The sequence below is a fragment of the Coregonus clupeaformis genome, chromosome 31 (assembly GCF_020615455.1).
Source record: "Coregonus clupeaformis isolate EN_2021a chromosome 31, ASM2061545v1, whole genome shotgun sequence".
NCBI classification, from domain to species: Eukaryota; Metazoa; Chordata; class Actinopteri; order Salmoniformes; family Salmonidae; genus Coregonus; species Coregonus clupeaformis.
This window is the reverse complement of record NC_059222.1, coordinates 15,165,297-15,191,230: the sequence shown is the minus strand read 5'-3', so window position 1 is coordinate 15,191,230 and position 25,934 is coordinate 15,165,297. Positions and strand designations below refer to the sequence as shown.

Genomic DNA, 25,934 nt, shown 5'->3' with positions numbered 1-25,934 from the left:
TCTGACAATGTGGTAAAAAAAGCAGTTCTATCGCGCAAGCAATGATGTCCGAGGGTGAAGAAACGTTGTTTGTTGTTTGCAGTAACTTCTTTGTTGTAATATCCCAAACAGACGTGGCAGTTCCACTAATTAAGGATTCCAGCTTTAAGGAAAACACATGAAATGTAATTTAATGGCTCATTTTATTGTGACTTTGTGGCTTTGTGTTCCCCATTGAACAAGTCTTGGCTAATGCCTGTTTCCATTGTGAAACACTGCCTTGATATGTTAAAATAGCCACATCCTAAGGGCACACATTTGATTTTGCATCATTGGACCTTTATGGAAAAAACACATTAATTTCACATGCTCACATGTGATCTTATGTGAAGTTAATGTGATAACATGTAAAAGCAACATGTGATTACATGAAACTACACGTGACAACATGTGAATGTTTTTCACGTGAAACTGCAAATTTGACACTTGAAACTGCACATTTCACATGTGAATCTGTAGCGTACTGAGCATATGAAGAGGCAGGACGCAGACGCAGGAATGAACAAGATCAAGGTTTACTAAACAATGAGCAAGAGAAATAACAAAGAGAGAGTAAACGACACGAAGCTTAACAATCACACACAACATCATCCAGAACAGTCCAGGGCTAAATAGGGGTGGTGATGAGATGATGAGGTGCAGGTACGCTGAAGGTGATTAGGGTGCGTTGGGTTTCCATTCCGGTGTTGCCGAGGTGGTGCGCTCAGACCGGTGGCTCAGTAGACCGGCGAATCAGAGCGCCGGAGGGGAGCAACGGGAGGAGACGTGACAGTGAGGTGAAAACATGTTATTCTCACATGTGAAGAGGTGGTGTTAGCATGTGAACTCTAAATGTAATACATGTGAACATATGGTGAAAATGTCTGCTCAACATGTGGAAACAGCAATTTTACATTGTTTTTTTGTAAGGGAAATATTGAAATGGTATGGGGGTTTTAAGGTAAGTAGTACGCTGTTCAGCTAAATTATATAATCCACACGATGACATTTGACATGATCACTTAGTGCTGACTTTTCAATATGACCCCACCTGGGATTTGAACTCTCAAACTCTGGATTTGGTGTACACTGATCTTCTTGCTGCGCTGCAAAATCTGTAGAATTCTTAGAAGTCCCCTACAGATTAATTACCTATAATACATCTCTGCACTTAGCGAAAGAGTGCCATCTGTACTGCTATTTTCTCAGTTCATCTGACTATTCTCTCATCATTGATTTAATTGACTTATTTCAGCAATTTGAGTTTTTTTTGTATAGTTGTCTGTTGGTGGAGCATATTGTTCTGTTTTAATGTTACTCCTGAATCACTATGATGAATATAATAGTTTTTCTTGAGTGTATTGTAGTGTCGAGATAACGATGCTGTGATGACAAGAAATCCGCTGACACTGTCCTTGATTATAATAGTTTATTACATCTTCACTTTCAGCGTCAATTTACAGATTTTTGCAGAAAATCCGGAGAACAACCAACCCAATCTCTAATATGTTATTTCTCTGTCCTTTGTTCCAACCATGGTATTTATAACATGTAACATGATATGGGTGGTTTTCCCATAAACCAATCCCAGGACGCCACATAACAGACTTCCTCTGTTTTAGGGGGCCCCTATAGTAATGCTTTCCAGATGCAATCCAGTCAACTTCCTCTAACACACCATTTGCAAACGTCAGCAAAGTCGTAAACTGTTTAGACACTACATATTTCCCCCCTTCGAGACTAATTAAGTCTCGAAAACAAAAAGAATAGGATTATGACAAATAACAATTTCTCTTATTGAGTAACTTTAGCAATGAACCAAAATGTATGGAGAGTAAACACATTTTTCTATGGAGTGTAAATACATTTCTATGAAATATGAACAAATCTTTATGGAGTGTGAGAGCGAAAAACCTGTCTTGCAGCTTTCTTTCCAAATATCCATCAATCAATCAAGACAGTAAAATTCTCTCACGACCCCTCTGCACCAGGCGACCACCTAAGTACTCCAGATCAATTCATAAATTTGTATCAATGCATTTTAAACTATGATGCAATTGAATACACATGAAAGCCTCAGAAAACAAAATACAATCAAAAATGTCCACATCAGGCTGGTCGACCCATCGGACCCTCCTGTGGATTCTCTCTGTCCCTGCCCAGACCCAATATCCCTAAGCATCCACGAAATAAACAAAAACATCTGAGGTCCCCACATGTACCCAACAACAGCAAATATCATTCTACAAAAATTAATACAGAAAGAATATGACACAAAATATGTATTACACATACAAATATGTCTATATATCATTGCAGACACTGGAATGTAGTCCACTACACTGCATCTCCTCAGCAGTTTCGACTTTCAATGAAATGTCGATGATGGAATCTGAACATTTCCACACCTTCCTTGTTCCACTTCCTCCAGTCCATTCATATTGTCCATGTTTGAGTATTTGAATCCCATCTACACATTCCCCCATATGCTTCTGGAAGAAAAGAAAACACCAACCAGTATCTTTTGCAAAAAAACACATGCAAATTAAAACATCAATATCAACAATAATATAAAAATGATATATAAAATGAATCACATTCCATTTCCCCCCTTTGATTCATAACAAAATACTAAATATCACAATAATATGTAAAGACGTGAAAAATGATCGGATATTCAAAATGGATATCTATCCATCAATACTCCATCCAGTCCCACTTGTTCATCTCCATCTAGATCAGTAACAGTTAACTGCATCTGAGTGTTGTCTCCAGGCATCACAACTCCAAACCATCACAATATCATAGCCTTCGCAAAAGTCAATAACAAAGTACAAAAGCAAAACATCACACACAGCGCTATAAGAGCGGCCACTAAAATCTGCACTATCACTGCTCCCACTGGGCCTAACTGATCTTGCAACCAAGCCTTCGCTGACCATCCAGCTCCTTCAGATCTACCAAACGCATCCCTTATATTCTTCAATGCATCTATAACACTAGTGATATTATCGGAACTATCAGGGATCAAAGTATAACAATCATCCCCCGTCAAGTTCATAGCCAAACATAAGCCACCTTGTTTTGCTAAAATATAGTCAAGAGCAATGTCATGTTTCAACAGCGTCAGTTTGTGACTTCTTTGAGTATTTGACAGAAGGTTAAACCCTCTTATCGTTTCATTTGCAAAACCCTGCAAAGTATAGGTAATATTATCAGTGATCTGCCAAAAATGTTACACCATATCATGGAAAAAGTCCAAGTCCCCACTTCTCTCCTAGACTTATCCTCCAATGGTAGGCTTCCAGACTATGACATTTCTTCATTTCCCTTTTCCCCCTATTTCCAGACCTAGAATCAGATTTATCTGTATCCGGTGCTTCCCCTCTTTGAATGGTAAAAACCTCATATGGAAGCTTCAACGTCGACATGTAACAACATCCTTTCCATCCATAGGGTAAGAATATATATGCTTTATCACCACAAACCCACCAAATATCTCTAAAATTCCCAATAGTCACATTTCCAGGCAAAAGCTGATCTTTCACCATCAAAGTCCTGCTCTTCTCACTAACTGGAACATAAAAGGTTACATTATATTTCTCATTACTAACCTTACGTTCATGCTTACCCAAAGTCATCATATAATCATCACAATCTGATATTCCCATAAACATACCCTGTCCATCATATGTTTTATTTGAACAAAAACAGCTTTCAGCCCTCATGGGTTTCACCTCCAATGCTTCAGGAATTGCTGTCAACTGATTTTCCTTCCGATCTAACAAATTCACATAGGGTAATTCATTTAACCAAGAACACTTCAACCTAGGCCTAAACAAATGCTTCTACAACGACATCATTATATCTGTTAAAGATTGTTGCTGATACAACAGCCATGATAAAGCATAAGATTGACACGTACTTGATAGAGGTTGAGCCACCGTCTCTAAGATTGAACCCCATGTGCCTGGTGCTGGAATTCTCAACAGACATGGACCCTCAAGATTCCTCACTGATCTTACAGAATGAGTTAACTGCTGGAACCATAGATTCCTACCTGCCCATCCATCTTTAATTTGCAAAACAGAAGAATCAAATCCATATGCCTTCCATTTAATTTCTCTCTTCCCTAACGAGCGGTATTGATCAGATATACCTTCTTGTCTTCCATCAAAATTAAAGAACTCATCCTTTACCTCCAGGGTAGTATTCTGCACTATTTCAGATGAATCTACATCATTCTCTACTACCATCTGCTCTCCTATTTCAACACTATCCTTACTACCATTCACAGCACTCTCCATCCGTATCATAAACTTCTGAGTCACTCTTACTACATCCTTTAGTTTCAGAAAAGTTGTTGTTGGTGTCTGTGTCACATTTCCTAAATTTGTTATCGCCGTCGTAACATTAATCTCTTTCAAAGTTACTGTTAAAATAGTTTCTTTAGTTGATGTATTAACACTCTTAATTATTTCCAGTGGCAAAGTGACAGATGTCCTCTGTGTATTATTTACTGTTGGAGTGGCTACTGTAATATACTGCTCCTGAACTCCTTTGGTGACTGTGAAAACTTCAACAGACTTTAAATCTTCCATCATAAGCGTCACCTTACGAGTTACATAGCCTTGTAACCAATAATTCTTAACCGGAACAAATTTTAACACCGGCTCTAAATAAGTACACATATATTCTCCCTGATCTTCCCCTGTAACATTACGCAAAATAAGTGAGCAATCACTCATAACCCTCTTCCACTTCATATCGTTGTACAAAATATACTTCCTTTGACTAGATGAAACAGCTTCTACTTCTGGTCCTGATAACAACACTTCTTCTCCATAATTATCTCTCCATGTGGGAGGAATGTCACCACCCCCACTCCTTCTCTCACATCTACAAGGAAGATGAGCTGTACCACCCATCCTAACCCTAATGACAGTCTTTTCTTCTAAAATTGGTGTTGGAGCGATTTTCTGAGGCGCCATTGTAATCATGTGATACATTTGTAGCTTTAATATCTGTCAATGTTGAAAGAGTTGAATTGCTTCTCACTGTTGTTGTATTAGCTGAAGTGTTGATGTCATTGTTGTTGATTCATCTATTTTCCCTACAGCTTGGAGCTCTTTACTTATATTTCCATCTATCACCACTAGTGTCACTACATTAACTCTCAGTCCCAACTCTAATCCCTCACTTTCAAACTGTGGATTATAAAAAATACATTTATAATGACCTTTATCCTCCTGCTGGGAATTGTACACAGAGACTGCAATCACCCTCAATCTTCAGTCTTCTCTTATCATTCACAAACGCATACTTTCTCAATGCAACTGCTCCTAACAGATCTAAACTCCTGCCATATCTATCTTCCCACTGAACTCTAAATTTCCCTTCACCACTGTTCTCTCTCGTGCACTGACATGGAAGCTGAGCTGACTTTCCTAGAGTTACTTCAACTCTAGTTTTCATAACTTTTTAGGCTGACTTTTCCCCTAACTTTTTCCAAAACCATTTCACTGATTTTATCCACAAAATCCTTCCCATTATCTGAGGATATTTCGATCGGGTAGTCCCCACCTGCTCATGACTTCTGTACACAAGAACTTGGCAACCGATTGAGCATATTTTAGAATAACAGACACACCCCTGCGAACATTATTTTTCAGACAGATTGTGCACCTGCCTATGACATAGTCAACCTCTTCAAGCAAATATGGTTCCCAAAAACCATACTCCTTTGATCTTTCTCCTAACCTCCCCCCTTGCAACATTAGCTAACCCATGTGCTTCCTGAATCATCAGACCTAATAGGTCTAGAGGCGCTACTATCAACCCCTCATGGTTTCTCCAAAGACAACAAAGGATTGTTACTCTGAGGATTTTTTTTTATTGTCTTCAAAACACCTGCTTTCGAAAGTCCTTCAATTTGTGGTTCAATCCCTTGGATTGCTTCATCTTTCAATGGATACTGATTCTTCCAAGGGGGTCTGGCTCCTGGTCGAAGTTCAACTTTCACCTCAATTGGGCTGATTTCACAAGTCCAATATCGGTACTGTGTTGAGACCACAAACATTCTTGAACTTGTTGCAACATCTCATCTTTCATAGGGTCTGAATCCATCTTCACACTGCAAATAGATTCATGTCATCCGTACAGTTTATGGCTCTCCTTGTCCTTGAGCCAAAATCATTATTTTGAGAAATCGCTGATCTTCACTCCTCCAAATCCCCCAAATTCTCTTTCATCAGTACGAAAACAGTGTTCTCTGCTTCTGTCATCATTTCTCCTATTTGCTTCTGCTCATAGCCTTCAGAAACCAACAAGGTCACATGTGGCTGCTCCTTGTGGTCCTAAAATTATGCAACATGAGCTGAGTTGAACTTTCTTTGGTTGATGACTCAACCATTCCTCTGAGTTCGATTGGGCAGCATTCTTGAAATACTTGAGCGTACAATGAAATGGATATTCCCGAAGCCTCGCATCTGGCATATTTGCCACAATGAATTGCTTCAAAAAATCTTCACTGAGATTTCCAATCCAGAATACTGTAGAAGAATCCATCTCTGTCATCATCAACAATTGGTAAACCTTTTCCTTTGGCACTTCTACCAGACAGCCGTCTGGTGTACTTTTTATTGTACAGTTCAACTTACACAATGCATTTCTTCCCAACAATGCAATAGGTGTATGTTCTGATACCAGTATGGGTATTGTAATTTTCTGATTTTCATAGCAGAGCTCAATTGGTTCCGTAAGAGGAATCAACTGTTTCACTCCCTCAAATCCCATTGTCCTAATTAGTTGATTTGACATAGTGAGATGTGTAACATCTTCAGGCCCAACACAGATAAAAGCAGCTCCGCTATCCGCCATCACTTCCAATGGTCGGTTGTTTATTTTCACCTCAATTGTTGGATCTTTTTCCGGTCCTGATGCTACCAGCTGACACCCCCCTTTCGGATCTTCTCGGCACCCCTAGAATCCTTGCTCCTGGCCCCTATAAGGGTTCACCTGTCCTCCAGATGATCTTGACTGGCCCCTGTATCTTCCTCTGAAATTCCCTCTGGTGTTTCCTCCTTGCCCATTACACTCACAGCAAAGTTACCAACCTGTCCACAATCATAACACACTTCTGAAGATTGCTGGAAGTATGGCTTAAATCTTCCTAAGCCTTCTCATCCTCTTCCTCTCCAATTCTGTGTCTGTCCAGAAACTGGCTATGGATATGAAACAACTGGTACCGCTATTGGTGGCTGGTACACTTGCAGTTGGAACTGGTCCGGTTGAAGCTGTGGCAGTGATTGTTGATTTGGTGCACACTAATTCTGCATAACCAAAGCTTGTTTCTTCTCCTTCTTATTCTCCACCAGTTGTATTTGATTGAGTTTTCTGAGAGTTTCTTGGTCCTGTTCTTTCTGGTTGTGTTCCTTTTTCCTGTACAGATCCACTTGATGGGCTATATGATCTATATCTCTTTCTATTTCTTCTGTGCTAATCATTGTAGGATAAAATCCTCTTGAATATGAAGCACCTTTAATCTCCAAATCTTCATCGCTTTCTCCATCTTCACTTTCATCAGAGATCGAATCTCTTGTATCCTTCTTCCAACTTCCATCATCATCATCATCATCATCATCATCATCAAGTTCCATCCTCCTGAACCTCACTCCACCCTTAGTTTCCAGACATCTCGTTTTCTTCTTATTTTTGGAGTTTGGATTCATCTTTATGGTCGTTTCTGCTTTTCCTCTCTCTATTATACAAGCACTTTCATTATGTTGATGACGTCTGGGTTAAGAGTCCCTTCCACTGGCCATGGTTGTTCAATGTCAGGCCAACGTTTATTCCATTTTCCAGATAACCTTGCAATACCATTAACTAGAGGATTACTATTTTCTACTACATCAACAGGAGTAATTACTTTCATAGTTTTGATGTCCTTTTTCCTCATTGTAACAACTCTTCTATATTCCTTTATTATGAATTATTTTATTATTATTATTATTATTAATTTGTAAACCAAAAAATACTTTTAGACTATGTAGCTTATGTTTCCCTCCCTTTTTTCTCTCTCAAATAATTAAACAATTAATCAATTAATCAATTAATTTATTCATCAATTTATTTATTTATTCATTTTTATTTAATTTTACCAAATTTATTGATTAGTGGCAATCTTACCACATCCGATCAGGAAAAGCAAATGAAAGTAGTCAACTTCAAAGCAATCCAAAAAAGAAAGACCTGTAATCCAGCAACACTACAGCACTTACAAACCAATTGCTTAATAAGCACCCAATTACCTTAATTTTACAGAATAATGTCAGTGCTGGATTTCCAACACAACTCTAATCAAACCAACTCATGCACAAAAAACTCCAATGTGCAATTCTTAATTACATCAATTGATCAGTCTGTTGCCAAGTCCCTGTCAAATTGTCACAACATGAAATATGCTAGGCACACACAATATCCTCTATGGGAAGGTACGTTTTGTGAACAGAACAGTACTGGCCTTGATTGGACTGGATCCGTGTCAGCACACACTGTCGCGTGACGCACTGGTCAGCACCTCCTCTCTCTCTGTCTCCTCCTTCTCGTCTCTCATATCACAGGAGAACAAAGAACACAGACAATAATTTAGTATTTTATGCATTCACTGGGTTATTTCAACCATACAATACCCTTTTAGACATTCCTATGTTCACACTCGCGCTAAGAAATAAGCAAACAGCTTAACTCAGGAATATTATAAATAGCTCAATAACATTTTATTTATTTAATTTTTAATCCGTCAACATATCTCTCATTTATAAATTCAATAGTTTCATCGTTAAGCAACAGCCGATTTAACAAACAGAATACTTTATTTGTGTGTAAGTCTCCCCCTACTTCTCTGTCTGTATATCACAGCAGCTCAGTGCAGGCAGGGGAGTGGCATATTTGCTCTACGTAACTCTAAACTCATAAAATCCCACACATGCGCAGTTCATTCACCAATGCGATTTCAGAGTGAGTAGAGCTCCCAAGCAGCTCTCTCCAAGCTAAACAACAGAAAGTAGACAGACCAGCTGTTCCTCCGTTATTTCCCCCAACACAGACAAACCGTAACACTTAACAAAACTCACAAACCAACACAGAACATAGAACACAAATCCTACTTCGAAGTTACTTAAGTTTACCACAATCTATTTTCTTATCCATTACCCATAATCGTCCTCCCAGGAGCTCATAGTTTTTTAACAGTTATTAAACGTTCTCTTTTTATAGAGACTCATAAGATTTTAACCTTAACTAACATATTTCCTTACAAAATACTAAAACCCCTGTTGTCATAGCCTTAGTCGACACACAGCAGAGACCTCCCCTTTTCTCTCACACACACACACAATTCAAGAGGAATGTATCCGTTCCTACGGTCCTCTAAAGCATGCTACCTTCGTTCCTTATTTCTCATAGTTCCTTCCTAAATTTCTGCTACCTTGAGTTTGCAGATATTCAATGAGAGGTTACATCGAACATATACCTCGTCAACTATATGTCGAGGGGTAACTTGCAACCGACTGTATCTACCACAAATTCCAGTTCCCGGAACTGACCTTAAAAATCAACCTAGTGAGTTTTCAGGATTTTCGGCCCATCCTAATGATCGCCTCGTTTGAGGGCTTCCATAGATCAACAACGTCCTAATTAGTATACATTTTTCCTTAGTTCCTGGCCTTATTCCTTCATTCTATTCTTTTTCAATGTTATTCAAGCCAAATATCCATGTGCCCAGTGTTATCAATTCCTATAGACACTCCCCCCTGTTTGCATTGCTTCCATCGCAAACAAATGTAGAAATTTAGAACGGATTCTCATCACACAGCAAATAACAGCAAAGCGCACACGCAAGTTCTTAACGGTGCAGTCATTCAACGCACACACATGGACACACAAACTGACCAGTGCCCAAAGTGGTGAGAAAACTCACCCTTATCTGCCGGACCCATGATGCAACGTTGAAACAGACGCAACACGTCCAAAATACCTCGTCGCCATTAATGTAGTGTCGAGATAACGATGCTGAGATGCTGTGATGACAAGAAATCCGCTGACACTGTCCTTGATTATAATAGTTTATTACATCTTCACTTTCAGCGTCAATTTACAGATTTCTGCAGAAAATCCGGAGAACAACCAACCCAATCTCTAATATGTTATTTCTCTGTCCTTTGTTCCAACCATGGTATTTATAACATGTAACATGATATGGGTGGTTTTCTCATAAACCAATCCCAGGACGCCACATAACAGACTTCCTCTGTTTTAGGGGACCCCTATAGTAATGCTTTCCAGATGCCTCCGCAAGCTGAGTCAACTTCCTCTAACACACCATTTGCAAACGTCAGCAAAGTCATAAACTGTTTAGGCACTACAGTATTTTTAACAAAGCTGAGATTTACTTTGAAGTCCAAAGTGTAGGAATATAGGTGAAATCAGTTATTGACACAGACATGGTGGCATAGCAGGAAGATCAGAATGCTGTGAATCAAGACGTTGTAATTTCAAATTCCAGATGAGGACATGTTGAATAATGATTATTGCATAAGTAAATATACACAATGTAGTCAAATATGTAAGTTGAAAACACTGCGGCTGCTTGACGTTCCGGAGACACTAACGACTCATCTTAGTTTGCAGGGCATTACCTGTGAAATCTTGTGTGAAAAATATCCACACGTGAAACTTCATATCATCACATTTGAAGTGTTCCAAAGCCACATGGTTTCACCTGTGAAATAAAATGTTACATGTGCAAAATGTGGAAATTTCACATGTGAAATCATGATTTTCCACTAGTGAAATCGTGTTTTTTCCGTAAGGGCGAGTAAAAGACAGTGCTGAACACTCTAAATTACACTCCTGAAAATCATACCCATTAAATATCAGAAAAACTGCCAACTATTTCCTAATTTAAAGGGCAATTTCAACATCATATTCATTATCTCCAGCACCATACCAGTGTATATGTGAAAACGGTACATTTCTTGATGGTTAAAAAGATAAGAAGAAAGGTCCTAAAAAATGCTAGCCTGACAACTCACACTAAATTATTCAGCTGCTCTGTCGTTCGCTACATACTTTAGTCTGAGACTGTCATCATTAAAGTTGTTTGTGGTGACGAGGGGCACGAGGGGCATTGTACAAAACAAAGCCATCAGCGATTGGACCGTCTCTAATCAGTCACAGTATCAAAGCCAATTATTAATTTTCAAACCACCTCTTCACCCACGTCTGTTCTGGATCTGGCCCAACCCATCTGTTTCTAGACCAATCAGACGGCCCGAATGTATTCAGTGAAGGTTCGGGGAGGTACTCAGATCCAAACTCATTGCGGAAAAGACACTAACGTCCGTGGGCGTGGCATAGCGGTTGGCCAGAGCAAGGACTCTGGGTAGCCAGGCTAAAAAATGCTTCAGTGGGGAAGGGCCTACTAGTTTACCCTGCATCCTTTGGACCCCCACCTGGGATTTCACATGAGCTCTCTTATCGCCTCTTTATATTCTAATATTTATGGAAAATTAATGAAACTACAGTGAGGGGAAAAAAGTATTTGATCACCTGCTGATTTTGTACGTTTGCCCACTGACAAAGACATGATCAGTCTATAATGTTAATGGTAGGTTTATTTGAACAGTGAGAGACAGAATAACAACAACAAAATCCAGAAAAACGCATGTCAGAAATGTTATAAATTGATTTGCATTTTAATGAGGGAAATAGGTATTTGACCCCTCTGCAAAACATGACTTAGTACTTGGTGGCAAAACCCTTGTTGGCAATCACAGAGGTCAGATGTTTCTTGTAGTTGGCCACCAGGTTTGCACACATCTCAGGAGGGATTTTGTCCCACTCCTCTTTGCAGATCTTCTCCAAGTCATTAAGGTTTCGAGCCTGACGTTTGGCAACTCGAACCTTCAGCTCCCTCCACAGATTTTCTATGGGATTAAGGCAGAGCCCCACCTGTTTTGAGCCCAACCTGTTTAGCTCAACAATAAAAAATACAAAGTGATTTTTTGTGTGTGCCTGTTTGCCTGTTATTTTGGCATTAGTACGTGTCACATATCAGTTTGCAAACAATGTAATAAAAAATCATTGAGTTAATAAAGCCGCATACAAACATGGTCTCTTTTTTGGCTTTCTTGATTAAGGCAGCTCCAAAATGCAGGTGTTTCAGCCTAGCTCAGTGCTTTCTGTGGTGGTGGGGCAGCCAGCGAAAAATAGGGAGAGTAGGGGTTGGTAATGTTCTTTAGTTGTGCCGTGATTGGCTCAGTGTTCTGTCGCTCATGGGGACACTACGTCACCGCAAAATCTACGGGGAGAGCTTGAAAATTCAAGCCCCTTGGGTGCTGTCATAGAGTTACATTAGAAGTGCCCATACAAGAAGGCTCAAGGTAATTGGCCACAGATAAAATGACGTCAAATCACGTTATATCTACCGTAGCTTTGATTGGACTGATTATGTAAACATCATACTTTCAAAATCATAGCTAGCAAGCTGGACAAGCAGTCATCATCATGAATCACTTCGACAATCTACTGGCAAATCCTTTTCAATCCTTGTCATATGAAGAGAAATAATAGATAAAACGTATCGGTGCTCATCGGCCATTGGACATAAACATTACACAACAAGTTGGAAATCGCAAATTCAACAATGAGTGGTTTGGAAGGAATCAGTGGCTAACTGTAAGCGTTGCAGCCTGCTTTTCAGTGGAGTTGGTGTGAGGTCCAAGTCTGGGTTTAAGGGTCTCTTTTCCAAGCTTAAAAGGATAAACATTCAACACCATGGGCCAGAAAAGTTTGATTACATTGGCCAGATCGGAACTGGGAAAATCTATTAACTACATCCGTCCTAGCTCGCTCATTAATGTCTTAATCGAAATTACGGATTGTCTCTTATCCGCGTGTCGTCCCCCTATGCCATAGTTTATACATCTCAATTGTCAGTTTAATTTGTTTAAGCAAGTCAGACATATCAGCTATGTGTTTTTAAAAGGCAGTAAATGAGGCTGAATGAACTGTTTCGCTGCCAGACAAGGCTCCGCTGATAGCCAGGTGTTGCAGTGGTAAAGAGTCACTCCATGGTGCTGAAAAGAAAGCGCTGCTGTTGGGACAGCTTTATGTAGTCCTTAACAGTTTGTGGGCACAGTTTGTCACTGCTATAGGGCAATGAATGTATTGTTTTGTGTTGTGTAGTGGTTTTGCTGGCATGCATAAAAAACATATATTTTTTTGCCCCACCAAGATTGACATGCTAAAATCGCCACTGCTCACATTCGACACGTAACTTATACCGGTATAATGAATGGTCATCCGCGGCACACGCAAACGTAAAGTGATAGCAGGTCGGTCCACAAGATTGCCCGGGAGAATCGTATCGAAAGGGATCCATACGGGGTCAGACTGCTTAGAACTTTAATTCACATATTCATGGGTTGTACGTTCCATCACAATGTTGTTTTGAACATTCATTTTATGACTGATGTCCAACTGAGCATTCTGCTCAATGCATTCTCAATGGACACTGATGAAGATTATATCTAAAGTGCATTAAAATGGGTTGGAAACACGATGACATTTCAAAAGGAGGCAAATAATTAGTAGGAAACCTTTTGTAATTATTGTGATGTTGCCAGATTGACTTTAGATGCAGTGTGACGTTAGCTAGCGAGCTAAGAGGGTACAGCACTGAATTTGTGCTATTTTTGATTGACTTTGCTAGCTCCAAAAAAAAAAAATGTTTTGTATGTACTCACTAACTGTAAGTCGCTCTGGATAAGAGCATCTGCTAAATGACTAAAATGTAATGGTAACATTCCCATCTCTCTAAAGTACATTTTACGACATCACAATGATGGCAAAGTTGTGTCCTACTAATTATTTGTCTACTTTAGCAATGTCATCGTGTTTCCAGGCCACTATAGTGTAATTTAGACAAAACAGTCATTAGCCGCTATTCAGAATGACTGGGCACCAGTCGCCTTTAGGGCACCAATATGGTGGAGGCGTCTTAAGAATGTTCATAACAATGACACGACCGAGTTCCGGAGATGCAAACCATGAATAGGCTAAGCGATGATACTTTGTCATTCTGCATCTCCACAATGTAAACCCACCTTTACTCTGTGTGCTACTACAAATAAATTATTGCAGAATAGTTATAGAAGTCAAAATAGTTTCCTTTCAGTTTCATTAGTGTAAAGGAATATGCTGGCCTCACGAGCTGCCTGATGCCGCAAGCTTACATGAATGGTTCGCTACATGGATAGTGCAACAGTAATCAGTCTGGTATATACGAGGCTAGGAATATGCTGCACAATAGAAATCTTAACCAATAAGCTAACAAACTTAAACCTACAAAGCTATGACGCTCGTCGGATGTGGCAGGGCTTGAAAACTATTACAGACTACAAAGGGAAGCACAGCCGCGAGCTGCCCAGTGACACAAGCCTACCAGACGAGCTAAATCACTTCTATGCTCGCTTCGAGGCAATCAACACTGAAGCATGCATGAGAGCATTAGCTGTTCCGGATGACTATGTGATCACGCTCTCCGTAGCCGATGTGAGTAAGACTTTTAAGCAGGTCAACATTCACAAGGCCGCAGGGCCAGACAGATTACCAGGATGTGTACTCCGAGCATGCGCTGACCAACTGGCAAGTGTCTTCACTGACATTTTCAACATGTCCCTGACTGAGTCTGTAATGCCAACATGTTTCAAGCAGACCACCATAGTCCCTGTGCCCAAGGACACTAAGATAACCTGCCTAAATGACTACCGACCCGTAGCACTCACGTCTGTAGCCATGAAGTGCTTTGAAAGGCTGGTCATGGCTCACATCAACACCATTATCCCAGAAACCCTAGACCCACTCCAATTTGCATACCGCCCCAACAGATTCACAGATGATGCAATCTCTATTGCACTCCACACTGCCCTTTCCCACCTGGACAAGACAAACACCTACGTGAGAATGCTATTCATTGACTACAGCTCAGCGTTCAACACCACAGTGCCCTTAAAGCTTATCACTAAGCTAAGGATGCTGGGACTAAACACCTCCCTCTGCAACTGGATCCTGGACTTCCTGACGGGCCGCCCCCAGGTGGTAAGGGTAGGTAACAACACATCTGCCACACTGATCCTCAACACGGGGCCCCTCATGGGTGCGTGCTTAGTCCCCTCCTGTACTCCCTGTTCACCCACGACTGCGTGGCCAAGCACGACTCCAACACCATCATGAAGTTTGCCGACGACACAACAGTGGTAGGCCTGATCACTGACAACGATGAGACAGCCTATAGGGAGGGGGTCAGAGACCTGGCCGTGTGGTGCCAGGATAACAACCTCTCCCTCAACGTGATCAAGACAAAGGAGATGATTGTGGACTACAGGAAAAAAAAGAGGACTGAGCATGCCCCCATTCTCATCGACAGGCTGTAGTGGAACAGGTTGAGAGCTTCAAGTTCCTTGGTGTCCACATCACCAACAAACTATCATGGTCCAAACACACCAAGACAGTCATGAAGAGGGCACGACAAAGCCTATTCCCCCTCAGGAGACTGAAAAGATTTGGCATGGGTCCTCAGATCCTCAAAAAGTTTTACAGCTGCACCATTGAGAGCATCCTGACTGGTTGCATCACGGCCTGGTATGGCAACTGCTCGGCCTCCGACCGCAAGGCACTACAGAGGGTAGTGCGTACGGCCCAATACATCACTGGGGCCAAGCTTCCTGCCATCCAGGACCTCTATACCAGGCGGTGTCAGAGGAAGGCCCTAAAAATTGTCAAAGACTCCAGCCACCCTAGTCATAAACTGTTATCTCTGCTACCGCACGGCAAGCAGTACCGGAGTGCCAAGTCTAGGTCCAAAAGGCTTCTTAACAGCTTCTACCCCCAAGCCATTAGACTCCTGAACAGCTAATCATGGCTACCCAGACTATTTGCATTGCCCCACCCCAACCCCCTCTTTTACACTGCTGCTACTCTGTTTATTATTTATGCATAGCCACTTTAACTCAACCCACATGTACATATTACCTCAATTACCTCGACTAACCGGTGCCCCCGCACATTGACTCTGTACCGGTACCCCCTGTATATAAGCCTCCCTACTGTTATTTAATTTTACTGCTACTCTTTAATTATTTGCTTCTTTTTTTTTAACTTAATTTTTGGTTAAGGGCTTGTAAGTAAGCATTTCAATGTTGTATTTGGCGCATGTGGCAAATAAAATTTGATTTGATTATGATGCCTCATAATGAGACATAATGATAAATAAGAAACAACTAGTGAACAGTACTTCATTTTGCAACAATACCTTCTTTGTGTAAGGGAGCACAAGAAGCTCCACATTAACACTATCCTTTTGATTGAAATAATTAAGGCCGGGGATGACAACAGCTACAAATTAAAAATCTAGTTTGCTCTGTTGAATTAAGCACAATGGACAACACCACTTATGGTATCCCTGGATAATTGGTATAATAAGCCCAAATGGATTCTAAGTGTTCTGATATGATACGTAAGTGTGATGAGGTGATTTCAAAGGAGTCAGGCGAAGGAGGGTAAATCACAGAATAACAGGATTTATTCTGAAACACAGAGTTACGCAGTAATGCATCACAACCTCCAGTGCGCAAACCAGGCGCTCTGGAAAATACACGGCACACAGGGAAATATCCCGGCGATACAAAATACACGGAGCTCCACCGAGCTTCTCTATCCTCCACAATAAACAATCACACACAAAGACAAGGGGGCAGAGGGAACACTTATACAAGTACTGATGAGTGGATATGAACAAGACAAAACAAATGGAATGATGAGATGAGGAGCGGCAGTGGCTAGAAGGCCGGTGACGACGAACGCCGAAGCCTGCCCGAACAAAGAGAGGTGGCAGCTTCGGAGGAAGTTGTGACAGTAAGAGAAACAATGTAGTATCTAATGGGTGGAAATTACATTAATGATCCACTCAACACTGTCTTTATGCTGTTGGAGCTAATCATGTTTATGAACTATTGTCAATGCCTGTAATAAGGGGATTTAGGCTGGTGAACCCTTACGGAAAAACCACATGAATGTCACGTGCACACGTGCTCTCGTGTGAAGGAGTTCCCACATGCTGAGCTTATGTTGGCTGCTTCACTCTGTGGTCCGACTCATCCCAAACCATCTCAATTGGGTGGAGGTCAGGGGATTGTGGACAGCAGGTCATCTGATGCAGCACTCCATCACTTTCCTTCTTGGTAAAATAGCCCTTACACAGCCTGGAGGTGTGTTGGGTCATTGTCCTTTTGAAAAACAAATGATAGTCCCACTAAGCCCAAACCAGATGGGATGGTGTATACCTGCAGAATGCTGTGGTAGCCATGCTGGTTAAGTGTGCCTTGAATTCTAAAGAAAATCACAGACAGTGTCACCAGCAAAGCACACCCACACCATAACAACTCCTCCTCCGTGCTTTACGGTGGGAAATATACATGCAGAGATCAACCGTTCACCCACACCGCGTCTCACAAAGACACGGCGGTTGGAACCAAAAATCTGAAATTTGGACTCCAGACCAAAAGACACATTTCCACCAGTCTAATGTCCATTGCTCATTTTTCTTGGCCCAAGCAAGTCTCTTCTTCTTATTGGTGTCCTTTAGTAGTGGTTTCTTTGCAGCAATTCGACCATGAAGGCCTGATTCACACAGTCTCCTCTGAACAGTTGATGTTGAGATGTGTCTGTTTACTTGAACTCTGTGAAGCATTTATTTGGGCTGCAATTTCTGAGGCTGGTAACTCTAATGAACTTATCCTCTGCAGCAGAGGTAACTCTGGGTCTTCCATTCCTGTGGCAGTCCTCATGAGAGCCAGTTTTATCATAGCGCTTGATGGTTTTTGCAACTGTACTTGAAGAAACTTTCAAAGTTCTGGATATTTTCCGGATTGACTGACCTTCATGTCTTAAAGTAATGATGGACTGTCGTTTCTCTTTGCTTATTTGAGCTGTTCTTGCCATAATATGGACTTGGCCTTTTACCAAATAGGGCTATCTTCTGTATTCTCCACCTCCAAATCGATCCCGCTCCAGAGTACAGTCCTCAGTGTATCGCTCATTCCTTCGACGATAAACGCGAATCCGACCATCACTCCTGGGTGAGACAAAACCGCGACTCGTCAGTGAAGAGCACTTTTTGCCAGTCCTGTTGCCGGTGATGTCTGGTGAGGACCTGCCTTACAACAGGCCTACAAGCCCTCAGTCCAGCCTCTCTCAGCCTATTGCGGACAGTCTGAGCACTGATGGAGGGATTGTGCGTCCCTGGTGTAACTCGGGCAGTTGTTGCCATCCTGTACCTGTCCCGCAGGTGTGATGTTTGGATGTACCGATCCTGTGCAGGTGTTGTTACACGTGGTCTGCTACTGCGAGGACGATCAGCTGTCCATCCTGTCTCCCTGTAGCGCTGTCTTAGGCGTCTCACAGTACGGACATTGCAATTTATTGCCCTGGCCACATCTGCAGTCCTCATGCCTCCTTGCAACATGCCTAAGGCACGTTCACGCAGATGAGCAGGGACCCTGGGCATCTTTCTTTTGGTGTTTTTCAGAGTCATTAGAAAGGCCTCTTTAGTGTCCTAAGTTTTCATAACTGTGACCTTAATTGCCTACCGTCTGTAAGCTGTTAGTGTCTTAACGACCGTTCCACAGGTGCATGTTCATTAATTGTTTATGGTTAATTGAACAAGCATGGGAAAAAGTGTTTAAACCCTTTACAATTAAGATATTTGGATTTTTACTAATTATCTTTGAAAGATAGGGTCCTGAAAAATGGACATTTTCTTTTTTTGAGTTTATATTTTGATTTGTTTAACACTTTCTTGGTTACTACATAATTCCATATGTGTTATTTCATAGTTTTGATGTCTTCGCTATTATTCTACAATGTAAAAAAATTTAAAAATAAAGAAAAACCCTAGAATGAGTAGGTGTCATGTCTTTTGACTTGTAGTGTATTTTACCTTATAATCGCTGGAGACAAATGTGAAACCAGTCATATGGCAGCAAACTGAAGCATATCAACATATCAACTTTCTCACAGTTTATGAAATGCTGTGCCATTATGCAGAATTTCTATTGTACGGCCTTTTAACTTGCAGAGATGGGCACTCTCGAATGTCTTAAATATAGGCTACCTATAATGTGAAACGTGAAAATGTGTATTTGGAACACTTCACGTATGACATTTCACGTGAGAATGTGTTTTTGGAACACTTCTTATGTGACATTTCACATGTGAACACGTGTTTTTGAAATGTTTCACATGTGATTTAAGTTTTCAAGCGTGCAATTCAATGCGTTATCACTGTTCAGCAAAAATACAACCCCATCTTGGATATGAATTCCCAACCTCTGGATTAGAGGTAAACTGAGCTTTCTGCTGCGCCACATGCTTAGTACCATTCATTAGCTATAATACATACCGTATCTGCACTTAGCAAATGCGGGCCATCTGCAGTGCTATTTTAGTTATCAGTTATTCTGACTCTTCTCTCATCATTGATTTCATTTACTTACTTCAACAATTTTAGGGTTTTCTGTATAGTTGTCTAATGTTGGTGGGGCATATTATTCTGTTTTAATGTTACTCCTGAATCACTATGATAAATATAATTGTTTTTTCGTGAGTGTAGTTTTAACAGGGCTGAGATTTACTTTGAAGTCCAAAGTGTAGGAACACAGCTCAAATCAGTTATTGACACAGACATGGTGGCGTAGCGGAAATATTGGAATGTCATGAACCAAGAGATTGTGAGTTCAAATCCCAGGTAATGACATGTTAAATAATAATTCCTGTATAAACATACACAATGTAGTCTTATGTGTCAGTAGTAAATGCTCTATGTTAAAAGCACTTTATAATAAACAAAGACTGATTCTTGTTTGCCGGTCATCACCTGTGTAACCACACGTGAAGTGTTCTGATTTCACATGTGGAAATGTGAAATCATGTGGTTTTTCTCTAAGGAAAGAATTTTTCAACAGAGAGCTAAATTACATTTCCATTACAATGGCAATCTGTTTATTTAACAATATTATTGTACTTTAACAGACATGTGCAACTGTTGTATTACATTTGAGTCATTTAGCAGATGCTCTAATCCAGAGCAATTTCACAGTAGTGAGTGCATACATTTTCATACTTTTTTAGTACTGGTACCCTGTGAGAATCGAACCCACAACCCTGGCGTTGCACATATAGAGTCTCAGAATCTGTCTATCTGCTTGTGTACATTTTTATAATCTCCCATGACATGCAATGCAATAGTATCACCCTAGTAAGTAACTCTCCATCAAGAGAAATTGGATTAGAATTAATTGACTGTTGTGTATGTATGTCAATACACCATCCATCTGTATGTTTGTAATTTCAATTCCTTATAAATCCATTGCAATATTTTGTAATCCTGTTCTGGGAGGCATGACTTGACTGAGAAACTGAAACACAGCGAAAAGACGTTGCCATGAACGGCAGAGTGAACCAAAGATATTTCTGAGTCTACCTTTAAATGGTTTTCAGATAGACGAGCTACTGTCCAGATTATTTGTTTTCTGATAAGCACCCCCTAATTTGGTCTCTCCATTTTTTCTTTCTGTATGTTGTCTTTCCAGATACACTAAAATGAAAACCGCAACAAATATCTACATCTTCAACCTGGCCTTGGCTGATGCACTAGCCACCAGTACGCTGCCCTTTCAGAGTGTCAACTTCCTGATGGGGACATGGCCGTTTGGAGACGTGCTGTGCAAGATTGTGATATCCATCGACTACTACAACATGTTCACCAGTATCTTCACCTTGACTACAATGAGTATTGACCGTTACATTGCAGTGTGCCACCCCGTCAAGGCCTTAGACTTCCGCACGCCCCGTAACGCCAAGATTGTCAACGTGTGCAACTGGATCCTGTCCTCTGCCATCGGTCTGCCTGTCATGTTCACCGCCTTAACCACTGTAACCGATAATGGCAAGTTTGACAGTACGTTTCACCATGCTGTTTTTATTTTATCCTCAATTATAGGTAGCCTATCTGTAATGTTAGTGAGCATACCACAGCAGCGAGAGTAACAGTTATGTTTGATAGTTAATTTTATTTCTTTCGCCAAATGAAGCACTGTGCTGTTCTACGCATGGTCTACGCACGGAGTCATAGAGAGAAATAGTGTCCCGTTAGCTTTGAAGCGTGTTTTTATTATCATATAATAAAAACACTTTCAGATCCTTTTATTTAGATTTACATGTGACACAAACTCATTAAATATGTTTTGCAAACGTTCATCCCTAATTGGTATTAATGTAGGCCTCCAACTCTATTCATCAATATTATGCATTAAAGATGACTAATATGGCCATAGACTAGCAGCTTCCACCATGTATAATCCTCTGAAAGTTCATGCATAATTGCAGTAGTAGTAGTGGGATGGAAACTTGTCACCAAAATTGGTGATGGGTGACTCCTGAATTAGGTTTTCAAAGTGCCTGTAAAAATCGTCTTAGCTCTTGTTATTGGTTAGAGGAGAATATATGGTGTTATTTGCAGTCTCATGAAGGAAATATATCTGATGTCATCTTGGGGAATATAAGCAGTCAGCACAAGCTTGTTTAACAAACGAGAACATAGCTGACTTTTATGGTTCTCATTTTGAGCAATGCTTCGGGGCCTATATACTGTAGCTTTATCTACCTTTGAAAAAGACTGCTGTGAAGCTTTTTATTTCCTCGTGCTACATTCGTTCAACTGTGTCTTGTACTCAATCTCCACATTTTCAGGAATCATCGACTGCACTTTGATCTTCCCCCACCCGACCTGGTACTGGGAGAATCTTCTGAAGATCTGCGTCTTCATCTTTGCCTTCATCATCCCCGTCCTCATCATCACCGTGTGCTATGGTCTAATGATCTTGCGCCTGAAGAGCGTGCGCATGTTGTCCGGCTCCAAGGAGAAGGACCGCAACCTGCGCCGCATCACCCGCATGGTCCTGGTGGTGGTGGCCGTCTTCATCATCTGCTGGACGCCCATCCACATCTACGTCATCATCAAAGCCCTGATCAACATCCCCAACTCCCTGCTGCAGTCCGTCACCTGGCACTTCTGCATCGCGCTGGGCTACACCAACAGCTGCCTGAATCCCGTCCTCTATGCCTTCCTGGACGAGAACTTCAAACGCTGCTTCCGCGAGTTCTGCATCCCCTTGAGTCCATCGATGCTGGATCTGCAGAATTCTTCTCGTACCCGCCACCACCACCAGCACCAGCGCGAGCAGCACTCCAGCGCCAACACGGTGGAGAGGTCCAATCAACAGGTATGACTAGGTATGGAGATGTTGTCTTTAGACTCGCGCTGCCAGCCCAACGACGACATGAGCTCGGAAGTCACCCAGGTAACCACAGTGCTCTGACACAAAGCTCTGCCACTTAATGCGCCGAGATGTTGAAGTGCAACGTGGCACGAGCATCAATTGCACTGTCCCCTCTTTCTGGCAAGGTTGACAAGTATTTTAATGTAGAATAGCGCTCCGCATAAGGCTTTGTGTCAGGTAGCATTATTTAAATGTTGAACTTCGGTCTGAACACTGAAATGAATCAACATCAGCTATTATGTACACAGAAGGCTACCTTTTTAGACTGGTATACTGAACATACTGAAAATTATAATTTGGCCATGTTTTGAAGTTATACATTGTTTGTTTACAATTACATTATTGTATGCTTCAAGAGTCAATGGCTATATATAATTAATTTAGAAGTCAGAAAATGGATGTAGCCTACCAATCACAGACTGCAGCTTTAAAGCTATGTATAGCTGCTTTTATATACTATATGATCTGTGCTAAATTGTCATGTATTGTATGTGTATGTGAATTGCCTTTAATGTAGCCCTTTGAAATATCCAAACTGAAAAGGTATTTTCAGATATTGTATTGAATGCTGTTTGTCATTTTTAACAGGGCTTGGCAGACAACTTGCTCAGCTGCAAAATGTTCCATCAACATGATAATGCTGCTTTAGCAACGTCACGTGACTTAAATACTTATTGATATTTAAAACGGATATATTACAGTGCTTGCAAGTTTACAGCGATAAAGTCCTAACCATTGGGTTGTGGCAGACCTGGGTTCAAATACATGCTTAATTAAAGACATGCTCCAGAACATTGGTGACTAATAAGTATTTTTTAAATCTCCCACTTTGGGCTGGATTTGTCAATGTGTAGTTCATAAATGCATAATCTATCATCTATGAGCAGAATTACTGTTTTACCTCAATTAGCCACGAAACCCCTAGTTTGAAAGGGACTATTTTCTGGAAGCTATGCTGCGCCTTGTTCCCTACATTTTCCCCCACATGGGCCAGCCCCCTAGCATTTCAAGTTTCAGCCAATGAGCTTCAACCCCTCACCATATGAGTGACAGCTAGCAAGATGCATGTGATTCACCCACAGCAGAGCAGAGGGAAAGAGCAATGACGTGGTGCACAGAACTGCACATATGTGACGTAGAATGTAATTTTCGGAAACCAGTTTTGGCTCATGAGAGCTACTTTCAAAAGTACTTGCTAAAAAGTATACAAAAGTACTGGAGAATCTCTTTTAAGTATTTGTATTTTAAATACTTACACTGAATAAAAATATAAACACAACACGTAAAGTGTTGGTCCCATGTTTCATGAGCTGAAATGAAAGATCCCAGAAATGTTCCATATGCACAAAAAGCTTATTTCTCTCAAATGTTGTGCACAAATTTGTTTACATCCATGTTAGTGAGCATTTCTCCTTTGCCAAGATTATCCATCCACCTGACAGGTGTGGCATATCAAGAAGCTGATTAAACAGCATGATCAGTACACAGGTGCACCTTGTGCTGGGGACAATAAAAGGCCACTCTAAAATATGCAGTTTTGTCACACAACACAATGCCACAGATGTCTCAAGTTTTGAGGGAGTGTGCAATTGGCATGCTGACTGCAGGAATGTCCACCAGAGCTGTTGCCAGATAATTTAATATTCATTTCTCTACCATAAGCCGCCTCAAACTGTTTTAGAGAATTTGGCAGTAGGTCCAACCGGCCTGAGAACCGCAGACCACGTGTATGGCGTCGTGTGGGAGTGCGGTTTGCTGATGTCAACGATGTAAAAAAGTGCCCCATGGTGGCGGTGGGGTTATGGTGTGGGCAGGCATAAGCTACGGACAACAAACACAATTGCATTTTATCAATGGCAATTTAAATGCAAAGAGATACCGTGACGAGATCATGAGGCCCATTGTCGTGCCATTCATCCACGGGCATCACCTCATGTTTCAGCATGATAATGCACGGACCATGTCGCAAGGATCTGTACACAATACCTGGAAGCTGAAAATGTCCCAGTTCTTCTATGGCCTGCATACTCACCAGACATGTCAGCCATTGAGCATGTTTGGGATGTTCTGGATCGACGTGTATAACAGCGTGTTCCAGTTCCCGCCAATATCCAGAAACTTCGCACAGCCATTGAAGAGGAGTGGGACAACAATCCATAGGCCACAATCAACAGCCTGATCAACTCTATGCGAAGGAGATGACACGCTGAATGAGGCAAATCGTGGTCACACCAGATACTGACTGGTTTTCTGATCCATGCCCCTACCTTTTTTTAAAGGTAACTGTGACCAACAGATGCATATTTGTATTCCCAGTCATGTGAAATCCATAGATTATGGCCTAATTAATTTATTTGAATTTCCTGATTTCCTTATATGAACTGTAATTCAGTCAAATCTTTGAAATTGTTGCATGTTGCGTTTATATTTTTGTTCAGTATATTTTTTGTGTATTTGAGTATTTTTAAATAACTTCTATTTGAAAAAACAACCAATATTTACTTCGAAATGTATGTGAAAGTAATTGAAATCCTTAAATAGCATTTGGACCCAGGACGAAACTAGATGTACTTGCTTGATATATTTATATATTATAATATTTGTTTTTTATGTCAGTCCGTTCAATGATTTTAGAAAGTATATGTAGATAGGGATGCCATCAGGCTTTGTCAGCTTTATATTATGGTATAAGTTTCAAGTTGTATATTATGGTATTATTATGCCTGTGTCTCTTTTCAGGGATAAGACAATATACTGTACCATAGACTAACATGTAACTTCGTATTGTAAAATTGACATAATTTTTCTGTATTAACAATTCTGTAATCACAAACGCTTTTACAAAATCCCTGAAATGTCTTAAAACGGTGGATGCTTTTAATGTTACCATGGTGAACATTGTATGGTGTGTACTTTCTAAATGATTGTTGTAAATTTGAAACTGATTATGTGATTTTCACTCATATCTAAAATGATAAATATGCATGATACTACATTTTACATAGTTGTTAATCAGCAAATGTTGTTTTTCCAAATATACTTAAATTCAGAATTTTTACGTATCCTGAATGTTTTTGTAAGTAGTCAAATAAACCATTATCTATCAAACACTGTAATGAATATTAATCTTACCTTTATCACATTATTGAATCTATGTCAAATCAAATCAAATCAAATTTTATTGGTCACATGCGCCGAATACAACAGGTGCAGACATTACAGTGAAATGCTTACTTACAGCCCTTAACCAATAGTGCATTTATTTTAAACAAAAAAGTAAGAATAAAACAACAACAAAAAAGTGTTGAGAAAAAAAGAGCAGAAGTAAAATAAAGTGACAGTAGGGAGGCTATATATACAGTAAAATAAAGTGACAGTAGGGAGGCTATATATACAGGGGGGTACCGTTGCATAGTCAATGTGCGGGGGCACCGGCTAGTTGAGGTAGTTGAGGTA

The 25,934-nt window shown here is 40.6% G+C and overlaps 1 protein-coding gene across 2 annotated transcripts in view; it reads left to right on the top strand.

Moving 5' to 3' along the window:
- oprm1 (opioid receptor, mu 1) overlaps positions 1–23,297 on the top strand; it is a 41,524-nt gene extending 18,227 nt beyond the window's left edge. The window contains exons 2-3 of one of the 2 annotated variants that reach the window (XM_041858978.1): positions 20,730–21,085; positions 21,889–23,297. In XM_041858978.1, the coding sequence (XP_041714912.1) occupies positions 20,730–21,085; positions 21,889–22,427 (895 nt within the window). In that variant the 3' untranslated portion in view covers positions 22,428–23,297. Of the gene's footprint in view, positions 1–20,729; positions 21,098–21,888 lie in introns of both variants that reach the window. The other variant, XM_041858977.1, reaches the window with a different exon arrangement.
- Positions 23,298–25,934: the final 2,637 nt, after the last annotated feature.